At 54.4% G+C, this 10834-nt stretch overlaps 1 protein-coding gene across 1 annotated transcript; it reads left to right on the top strand.

Annotated features, from left to right (window-relative positions):
- Positions 1 to 202: 202 nt before the first annotated feature.
- Positions 203 to 10820, top strand: BSCL2 (BSCL2 lipid droplet biogenesis associated, seipin). Its single transcript, XM_020967985.2, is given in 12 exon segments — positions 203 to 304; positions 2770 to 3097; positions 4079 to 4160; positions 7052 to 7195; positions 8041 to 8071; positions 8074 to 8174; positions 8438 to 8535; positions 9031 to 9172; positions 9310 to 9376; positions 10170 to 10256; positions 10365 to 10442; positions 10596 to 10820. Coding segments are annotated over 11 exon segments (1188 nt in total). The 5' UTR covers positions 203 to 304; positions 2770 to 2888; the 3' UTR covers positions 10745 to 10820.
- The last annotated feature ends 14 nt before the right edge of the window (positions 10821 to 10834 follow it).

Raw genomic sequence — 10834 nt, 5'->3', positions numbered from 1 at the left:
GGTGGGAGGTGGGGAAAGCAGGGAGGCAGCAATTCTCGTTCCCACGGCAACGGAGCCGCAGCCCGTTGGTCTGCGCACGTGCCGCTAGAAGCCAGCGGGTGGGGCCAGGCCTCGTCCCGCCCCTTGGCCTCTCGGGCCCCGCCCCTCGCGCGACGTCTCCTCCAATCGCTGGGCCCTATTCCTGGGCCGGGCCGCTCGGCCCCGCCCCCAGCGGCGGTACAAAGGCAGGACCGCGGCCGGGGGCGGAGCTTCCGCGCGAGGCGGAAGTCTCGTCTCGGCGTTGCCGGGGCTGCGACAGAGGCCGGTGAGTGAAGAAGGAGGCTGTGGCGGCTGCGGCGGGGCTCCGCCGGCCGGCATGGTTTCCATGGTGACCCGGTTAGGTAGGGGGGCTGGCCGGCCGCAGAGGCCTCTGCGTGAGGAGCGGACTGGCGGGCCGCCGGGAGGTGACGGGAGACAGGGGCGGGAGGGAGACCGCAGCCCCCCGGGCCTCGGGCTCCCCCCCGGCCTTGGGGTTCCCCCGCGGCGCTTACCTCACAGATCCATTGTGAGGCCCGGGTCGGGGCGTCGTTGGGCCCGGGCTGGGCGCCGGCGCTTTGCCGGCTGGGGCGCGGGGGAGGGATGTCCGCTGTGCCCTTCCCCCCTAGGCTGCTGTGGCCCATGGGCCTGGTCATCCTCGAGGTAGAGCCACTGAGGCGGGGCGGGAGCGCCACTAGGCCCGAGAGGCAGATGCGGGAAACTGAGGCTTGACCAGACTTGTTCGGGTGGGTCCCCGAGGGCAGTCGCGTCATCCCAGAGTGGGGGGCCCCTCCTCGCTCCAGATCGGCGTGGGGAGGGCTGCACCGTGAGCCCGAGCTTTGCTGCCCTCCACCCAAGGCACAGGGCGGGGGTGGGGGTCTGCAGTGAGGACGTTTGCGATGAGACAGAAGCCTTGAGTTGGAGTCCCCGGCCCTGCCTCTTCCTAGCGGGGTCACCTGAGGCAAATCCCATAATCACGGGGGTGGGGGTGTGGGGGCAGGCCGTCCAGAAATAGATTTCCCTTCATCTGAAATGGGTTCGACTAGGTTCTCTCTAAAGGCCCTTTCCTGTTGTGACCCCGTGACCTAGGTCCGTGGGCTATTGAGATCTTATTTATTTGTAGGAGTGCCCCGGTGTTCATCCTTCCTCCCCTTTGCTCCAGTGTTTTCAGGGTTCCAAGTGCTTTTTTCACGAAAAACTCTGTGAGGCAGGTTCAGAAAATATAATGGGTTGCCCAAGACGCAGGTAGCTGGCATCTGCTCCAACCTCAGATCGGGTGCCCTTCCCAGTACATGACGCAGCCTCTCATGTTACAGATGAGAGGAGAGAGGTTGAGTTTTCTTAATGCAAGATGATAAGTAGAGCCTGGAAGAGGCCTTAGAGGTCATCTGTTTCCCCTTATTTGAAACAGAAGCAAAGAGGCCCCAGGACATTAAGTAGCCACCTAAGTTCCCCTGGTAGCAGAGCCCAGCCCTCTGTCCTCAAACCCTCTGCACAGTGTCCACCCTCCGCTCTCCCGCCAGCTGCCCAGCTCCGGCAGCAGACAGAAGGGTCTCGTTTTTCTGCTCCTTCCTTGAACTGTTTGCTTCCTGGTCTTCCTCCCTTATCCCAGGGATTTGTAGCTTCTAGCATTTAGAGCTGGATTTAGGCCTTTAGGGTCATCGAGGCCATAGCGCTTGTTTTAGAGGGAAGAGCTGAGTTTGCCCAGATTCACGGAGGTATTGGATAACAGCTCTGGCAGCTTTTGAAGCAGTGAATTATAACTCACACTTCTCTAGTTTGGAAGTTGATAAAGCACTTTGTTCACAATAAGTACTACCAGGTAAGAAGTACAAGGATTGCCCCATTTTTCAGGTGAGGAAATGGAAGTTCAGAAACATAAAGGGACCTGCCTTAGGGGCACACGCTGAGGCACACAATTACCTCCACCCTTCTAGGACCAGCTCCCTGGGGTGGGTGGGGGAATCTGTGAGAGCCCAGACCTCGATGCTCCTCCGAGCTGCTCTAGACACTTTCTGTTATGCTATCCATGCTCATGGCTGGCTGCCTCTATGAAAGGTGAAAGGGATGAGTAGGGAAGGTTTATTCCATCCCCACCCCTGCTTCCAGATCAGCTTTCTCTGAATTGGGGATGTAGGAGATTATTGACATTTGTCTCGTGACTCTCTATTAAATAAATGTCTTACCACGTTTCCTGGGTTAGAGGTGCCCCAAGCGCACGAGCAAGGACCCTGGGGGGGTGGGGTCCTCCCCTCTGTCAGACTTGGGAAGCTGCAGATAAAGAGGTACACAGGATGGGTGAGCAAGGGTAGGCTTCGATGTACATCCTTAGACAGAATGTACCCGTGTTAATCAGATTAGGAATGTCTTGAGCATTAATTACTTTGGGTGGATGTTAAGGGAGACAAAATTTAGGATAAAACCCTGCCCTGCTGGCTCACAGGCTAATAAGGGAGAAGCTGCACACAGTAGGGCCAGCGCTTAGTTGGATGTGTCTGGTGGGAAGAAAGAAGGCCGACACTTGACCTTTCCCATCTTTCTTATTTGGATTGTGGGAAAAATACTTTGTAACCCTAAAGCTCAATGTAAATAGAATTTTAAAAATAATCACAGCTGGGGCTGTGGGCACGGGAATGGAGTATAGACAGAGTAGTTGAGTCAAACTAAATCGGGGGTGGTTCTGTCTGGCTGTCTCCAGCCTCCTGACACCTCCACAGAGGAAGGAGCCATTCTTCCTTCTTGATCTTGTTCTAGGAACTGCTGCCTGTGTTGTCCCATGGCCAGGGGTAGCTTCCAGGTGACTGAGCAAATTGGACAAGGTGGCCTGACACCTGGGCCTAGGCAGGTCCTGGCTGCCCCCCCCCACTATCCCCATGGCCAGTGACCCAGTGCCAGCCCTGCTCTGGGCCCAGGAGGTGGGCCAAATGGTGGTAGGCCGAACCCGGAAGCTGCTGCTGCAGTTTGGAGTTTTGTTCTGCACCATCCTTCTCCTCCTCTGGGCGTCTGTCTTCCTTTATGGCTCCTTCTACTATTCCTACATGCCCACAGTCAGCCACCTCAGCCCAGTCCACATTTCTTACAGGTGAGAGGTTTCCTGCTGCCAGCTGACTGACAGAGAGCTTCTCTCTTTCCCCCGGGGCTGGTACGAGGCTGGGCTGGGGTGTTTAGGGAAGGCTGGGGGCCAGCTGACTGACAGAGAGCTTCTCTCTTTCCCCCGGGGCTGGTACGAGGCTGGGCTGGGGTGTTTAGGGAAGGCTGGGGGCCAACCTCAGCTCATTCAAATGATCAGAAGATGCTAGCTGACCTCTTTGGAACTGCAATCTCTGAGGGCCCCCATGAACTTTGCAGCCTCCGTGGCATTTCTTTTATTTCAGACTATATACTTTTTTGAAGTTTTGCTGAAGATAGCTTTTGATTTTTCTATCATAGTCACTTCTGGAAATTCCCCTACCTACATTTCTTGGAGGTGAACTTTCCCATGTAACAAAGAAAAACATTTAAGTACAAATACCCAGTACAGTGACCCAGTGTAAAGTGACTTTGTGTTCTGGTAGTCCCTTGCTCCCCTGCCAAGAGAAGAAGTTTCCTTATCTATTCTGTGGGGCGTACCATGTTTTACAACAGCCGTTTCCACTCGAGCCCCTGCCGGTGAGCCCTCACTCATTCATCCCATTGTTGAGGGAATATAATGTAAAGCAACCCAACCTGGGATCATAGAAACCTCCCTCAACTCTTCTTACTGGGGGTGCCTTTTCTTCCCTCTTTTGGGACCCTCTTGCTCTATCTCCCCCCCTTTTTCCTGCCCTGCTCATTCTCAAGGGACTTGACTCTTATTTTACGTCACAGAACCTACCACTACAGAGATGATGGCAGTAGTGGCACTGTTTTCCTTCTCTCGGATGCAGTGAGCTCCACTATCTTGTACTAGAAAAAATGATGAGGCAGCAGAAGAAGGGAGTGGGAGTGAGACGCTAACATCTTGTGTACTGTAGAGAAGGCTGGGCCCCCACAGGGGGTCAGTGGAGGTGGTAAGGCAAATGATGTACCTTCATTCGCACTCTAGGACAGACTGTGGTTCTGCTGGGCCTGTTCTCTGCTCCTTTCCTGTTGCCAATGTCTCCTTGGTTAAAGGTGGACACGATCGGGTGAGTAGAGGAAAGGGGTGGGAGAGAGAAGCTGGGAAAGGTGGGAGAGGGAGCTCCAGGAAAAGAGGCTGCCTTGGGGACTGGGCAGGTGAGAGGAGGTGTAATTGGGAGAAGGGGGAAGGAGAGTCTTCTTCTTGGAAGGATTCCGCTCTCCTATCTGTGACCGTTGTTAAATGCACAGGTAGTTTTTTCTTAGTAACAACATAAATCACTGGACTGAGGGAGCATCCACCCAAGTGCTGATGGATTCAAGGGTAAAATGGTGAAACTGACGGCTAAGATACATAAGCTTGTCAGAAATGGCAGCCGGCTCCGAGGGGTCATCAGATGTCACCATGCGTCCTGAGGACAGTCAAGAAACTGCAGGCCAGTCAGCCCTCCTCGAGAGCTGGGCAAGCAAAGGAGAACTGGACTCGGAAAAAGGCAACAAGGTTCCCATGAGTAGTCTTGTCTGCAGAGGCAGGCCTACGCCTTGGACAGCGTGTTACATATGGGTGTCCTGGGACCTGGCCTTGAGGCCTGCTTCTGCCGCTTGTTGCCTTGGGACGTGGACCAGTCACATCACCTCCGGGCTCCTCCTCACTGCTGGCATCATAGGGCTCTCCCAGCTCTCAATCTGGGCTGCTGATCAGAGGGCAGAATTTACTTAGGCCTTCAAGAAGCCTTTGGCAAGCTTTTGCAACAAAGGCTTGAAAAACAGGGCAGTGTGAACGTTTGATCACAGATGGGCGGCTTGCTTGGAGGCTAGAGATCAGAGAATATTTCTGCCAAAGGGGAAAGGGGAAAGCCGTGGCATCCTCCTGAGACTTTCTGTGCCAGGAGCCATCCGAGTTCACGATTGTGTAAATGAGAGCTAGGGTTAGAAGCGACTGGTGGCTTGGTGGGTGGAGTGCCAGGCCTGGAGTCAGGAAGATCTGAGTTCAGAGCCAGCCTTAGATGCTGGCTGTGTGACCTTGGGCAAGTCACTTCCCTTCAGTCTGCCTTGTTTCCTCAGCTGTAAAATGGAGATGATAATACCAGCTCCTACCTCGCAGCGTAGTTGTGAGGATCAGATGAGGTTTATATTTGTAAGGTGGTTAGCACAATACCAGTCACGTAGTAGGTGCTTAATAAACGATTATTCCTTCCCTTCCCTAAATAAATGAGGTTTGAAAGATGTATATGCAGCGAAGTATTCAGATTCATAGGAACCATTTGGTTCTTGTGGGTAGCGAAATGCCAAGATGATAAATTTTGATTTTGCCAGGTAAGGGGTCAGGAGTAGGCAGGTGAATTTCCGTTTCCTGTGTTCCTTGAGGTAGCAGTTGCTTCTTTGAATGACCTCTCCACCTCAGCTGCAGTACGTCTGTACCTGACCTAGGGGAGGTCTTGGAGTGGTGGTTGTGGCTCTTGGGGACAGGGGAGTCATTCTTTCCCAAGGTCAGCTTCATCTTTGGAGAAGGGCAGCCCAGATGATCTCTGCAGAGTTGTCTGGGCACACCCTAGAAAGGTGAGGTTTTGCCAAGCTGAAGTGATGCCTGAGAGGAGATGCTGGACAGAGTGTGGGGAGCCCTTTACAAGAGTGCTTGGCTCCTGAGTGCTTGCTGGGCACCCCACGCAGAACCAGCTCAGGGCCGAGACAACAGAGAATGAGGAAAGACGCCCGAGCCGATGGCATTCGGTTTAGTCAGCATTGATCCGGCGGGAGGCAAGGCACTCGGTCCTGCGGCCCAGCCCGGAGTGTCATGAAGTATGTGTGCAGCAGATCTAGAAGTGCTAGGAAGGTCGCTGGGCCAGAGGAGCCTCAGCAGGGAAAGCTTGAGGAAGGAGAGGGAGCCTCAAGGTGGGCCAGGTGAGCAAGGATGGGCTGGGGGACTTCCTGCTCTTCTTTCTGCGAAGAACAAAGGCCCAAACTTGGTCACAAGATGCTGACACCCCATCATTTCCAGTGATGCTGTTGGAAACCTCAAAAACCAGAGTGACGCACGCTAAAGGAAACAGTGACCTTGTGGAATTCATCCTCCCACGAGTTAATAGTATTAGCTAAAGATGGGCTCCTTGCAGGGCTTTTATTGAGCTGGAGGTGCCATGGGTGCCCAGGATGATCAGGGCAGAGATGTAAACTTCGGAGCTAAAGCAAGGGCAGCTGTGATCTCCTAGAATAGGAAACCCCCGGGGTGCCTGGCTGGACATGGACGAGGAGGCTGAAGAAGTCGGGTGCGATCATTCTTACAAATGGCACCAGGGAGGAGGGGGACTGGAGAAGAGCTTTTTAGGGATGAGACAGTAGTGTTTCCTGAAAAAGGAACTGCTTGCTGACTGTTGGTTAATTAATGATAAAAATGTGTCAAACTGGTTCCAGGGGGGATGGTCTCTTTAGCACACATAGGCCTTAGTCACGGATGACCCATTTGGCAATGTGGGAGTTTGCTTTCCAAGAAGGGGAGTCACTGATGTGCAACAGTCTTTAAACAAGGGAAGTGAGGCCCAATGTGAGAAGTGTGACCAGGATTCTGGCCCTCAGAGACTGGGGCACTGAAGTGGGTCCAGTGGGGCTGGGGAAGGTGGATGAGCGAAGGGAGACTCTGGGGGAAGGTAGTCAGAAGGAGGACGCACACACAGACACACACACACACCTCCCCACCACTGAAGCGGTGCTGAACTGTAGGCTTGGAATGTTTCTTATGCTGTCAGACTCAGTGGACGTGTTGGTTGGATTTACTCAATTGTGTTTGGGTTTTTTTTTTAATTCTTTGTTACAAATAATGGCTCACTAGTAGGTGGGGGGAGATAAATTCAGAAATGAAAGTGATGAAAAAGCAAAAGATAGTAATAAAAAGAGGCACTTGAGCTGAATTTGGGGCTAGGAAGAGGGCTGATGTAACATTCCCCCCCCCCCCCGTGTGGTGCAGGTGTTGATGTATGGACAACCATACCGAATTTCCCTGGAGCTGGAGATGCCCGAGTCCCCGGTGAACCAGGAGTTGGGCATGTTCATGGTGACCGTTGCTTGCTACACCCGAGGTGGACGAGTCATTTCCTCTTCTGCCCGTTCTGTGAGTCTTCAGGGGGGAGGTGTGGAGGGCAATCCAGCCATAGAGGAGGGTCTTTGGCGGGGAGCTAAGAGTTCAGGGCTCTTAGGTGGAGTTTGGGGTGGGATGGGATGCCTGCCCTTGGCTGAAGCATCAACTTTGAGACTGGCCCTGACTTTAAGGAGCTCTTGATCCCAACGGATAATGAGACAACCTGACCTAGACCATCTTATCCCTAGCATCTAGCAACAGTGACTTGGAATGCATCTGTTCCATGTGATTGTCAGACTCCACTTGATCTAAGGATCCAAGGCTCTTAGTGTTCCATTTTTGTGTCCTGGATCTCTCTGGCTGTCTGAGCACATGCCTCTGGACCCCTTCCCAGAATCCTGTTTATAAGAGCATTATATTGAAGGAAAGGTGTAATTTTTTCTCCCATCCAATTTCATGACCCCTCTAAAATCAACTCAAGGACTATGAGATCCAGGTTAAGAATCCCTGACCAGGGACTGTTCTGATTACAATGGGGGAGGGGGGAGGACAGATTTTTGGGACTAAAATAGTGGTTTTGGTCCTGGAAGCCATCCAGAATGTGGGACCTTGTAAAGAAAGGAATGTGCTCTATAGCATACCAAAGGCAAGAGGGCACTGAGGTGCCCTCGAGATGGTGATGCAGAGCCCGGTAAGTGGGCAGGTGGGCTGGGAGTGAGGCCCTGGCTGGGGAGAAGCACGGGAACAGACCATACTGAAGAGATCTTGAGAGAAAGGGCCGAGTAGGAGTGGAGGCAGTGGAGGGGGGGGGCACGCGCCAAAACTTGAGCTATCCTGGCTTTTCTGGGCAGCTCACGTCTCCTTGCTGGCCCTCACAGGCAATGCTGCATTATCGTTCAACGTTGCTGCGCTGCTGGACACCCTTGTCTTCTCGGGCCTCTTCTTATCTGGCTTTGCAGAGCAAAAGCAGCTCCTGGAGGTGGAATTGTATGCAGACTACAGGGAGGACTTGGTGAGGTTGCGGGGCCCTGAAGTCAGGGTCTAGTAGGAAGTGGGGGAGCCCTGGCCCCTTCTACTGAAAGGTAGCAGCCATTAAGCAGGGCTACTGTGGAAAGGCAGGGAAAGCGGGGAGCAGCTGAGCACTGGAGGAGAGGAGAGACAGAGGGAGAGTGAAGAGGGACAGAGAGGGAGAGAGAGAGAGAGAGAGAGAGAGAGAGAGAGAGAGTGGAAGCGCTGAGGAGCTCCTGGCACTGACACTGGGTCCCTCCTCCACAGTACATGCCAACCACAGGTGCAGTAATTGAGATCCATAGCAACCGCATTCAGCTCTATGGGGCCCAGCTCCGGATCCACGCCCACTTTACGGGGCTAAGGTAGGAAAGGGTCCAGAGGAGGAGGGGCTTTTGAAGCACAGACCTCAGGAAGGGAAAAGGAGGGCATTGGCCCTTTCCAGTGGGCTGTGCCTTGGCCTCCTGTTGGGGCAGGGCAGGCTTTCAATCTTGAGGATGTTTTGTTTCCCCGAAGCCAGGCTGGGGTGAGGCATCTGCTATGGTGAAGGAAGGAAGCCCCAGCCACAAAGAGTCACTGGGGGCAAGCCACTTGCCTTGCTAAGCCTCAGTTTCCCCTTCCATTAGGTGAGGCGACTGGGTCCCTAATTCCCTCCTGGCTCCTAAGTTAACACAAGGTACAGCTCTCAGACATTGGCTTTCTTGACACAAGACTCTAAGCATCTCCCCAACTCCGGGCTAGTCAGTAGGAGGGAGGAACGTTACAGGTTAGAGCCCTTTGAACCCAAGCAGGGGAAACCCCTACCTCAGAGCCATCCAGGCTCTCTTGTAATGCTGACTCTCCTCTCCACTGGGCCTCAGGTATCTGCTCTACAATTTCCCCGTCACCTCGGCTGTCATTGGCATCGCCAGCAACTTGACCTTCCTCAGTGTCATTGTGCTCTTCAGTTACTTGCAGTGGGTGTGGGGCGGCATCTGGCCCAGGCACCGCCTCACCTTGCAGGTATTGTGGGCAGGACCCTCTCGTGCCCTCCTGTGAAGTGGGCCAGGCATATCTGGAACTCCAGGGCTACGGCTTCCAAGGAGAGCTTTGGGGGTCCCTGCTTCCTCACAGCTCAGTGACCTCTCTCCTTGTGTTAGGTTACGAACCAAGATAAGGATGGCTCCCAGGCCGAAGGCCAGAGAAGGGTCCCCGCCAGACGGCCAGGTTTGTCCGGGATGCCTCCCCCTCCTGAGGCAGACGCACATGGGTCTGGGATCTCCCCTGAACACTCTCTTCTCCTGTGGGACTTCTTGCCCTGGGCTTGGCCTCAGAGAACCGTGGCAGCAGCTGGAGCCCTGACTCTGGAGATCCTCCTGCCTTCCCCCTTTCTTGGCTAGCTCACTTCCTTTCCAGTCATACGTGTCCTTGATGTCTCATGCCGCTGCTGGCGTGCCAGTCATGACTGGGCCCATTTGTCATAGGAAGGTCTTGGTTTGAAAAAAATTAAGGTCACCTGACCATAGCAGGAATAATACCTTATAGCCACTCAGCTCATCATGAGCCTTGTAAGGGGCCAACAAGCCAGGGGAATTTGGGGTCTCTTCTGAGTGCCCTGGTGCCAAAGGGGGGGCATTGAACACTTGGGGACCAGGATGAGGCCTGGGCAATTTCCCATATGTGGTCGGGTTCACGGTCTGTCTATAGAGCTAGTTCCTCTTGGCCAGGCTCTCTGTGTGAGCTCGGGCCTCTGCAGCAATAACTCACATGTGTGTAGTATCTCAGGACACCATGCAACTCAGCATTTTCTTCACGATAACTTCACGCAGTAAGTGACGCCAGGGTTAGCCACTTCTTCCCAGTGGAGCCCAGGCCTCCCAAGTGCCAGCCTTAGAGTTCAGCCCCTATCAGGAGTAAGCATGATGCCCCTCCGTCCCTCTGCTTGGAGGAGGTGGGAGTGGTGGGGAAGGAGTGTATGTCACTGTTGGAACGGCTTCCTACTGCCTCTCCCTCTCCTTAGGGCTAGGGCCAAGAGGCCGAGCCGAGCTAACCAGGCTTCCAGAGAAATCGCAGCATGACGGGGACCACGAAGCTGTCCTGGGGCCAGGTATGTGCCAAGGGCAGAGACAAAGACACCACCTCACCCCGTCCTTTCTCTTTCCCTTCCTAAGATGTACCCAGCCAAGCGTGATTGCCCCCTTCGTTCTCCCTGCAGGGAGTCAGCTGCCAGAGGAGAAAGGGCCCGAAGTGCAGCCTCTTAACGAAGAGGGGCCGGATCAGGAGACCAGTGATGGTAAGGGGCCCTGATGTCCTTTACCCCTGAGGCCAGAGCAGCCTAGAAGGGCCTGGGAGTTGGGGGGGGGGTCGTGGTTGCACTATTTCACACTCCCTTTGTCTCCCCCTCTTCTTCCTCCTCATGTCTTCCCTTCTTTTCTCCCCCACTCAGGTTCTGGCTCCTGGGAGGATGCAGCCCTGCTGACCGAGGCCAACCTGCCGTCCACCTGCCCAGAAACCCTGGGTAGCGCAGACCCTCCGGGCAGCGTGGAGAGCCCTTCAGGCACCCCCCGCCTCCGCTCAGCCTGCTCCAGCTCTTGAGAGTGGGGGCTGTGGTCCTTACATGTCCAGCACTTTCCTTTCCTGTTTTCTCCACAATAAACTTTTTTTCGCACCATCTGGTTTCCTTAC

Source organism: Phascolarctos cinereus, unplaced genomic scaffold (assembly GCF_003287225.1).
Source record: "Phascolarctos cinereus isolate Bilbo 61053 unplaced genomic scaffold, phaCin_HiC Scaffold_9;HRSCAF=440, whole genome shotgun sequence".
NCBI lineage: Eukaryota > Metazoa > Chordata > Mammalia > Diprotodontia > Phascolarctidae > Phascolarctos > Phascolarctos cinereus.
This window is presented reverse-complemented; position numbering and strand designations above follow the sequence as displayed.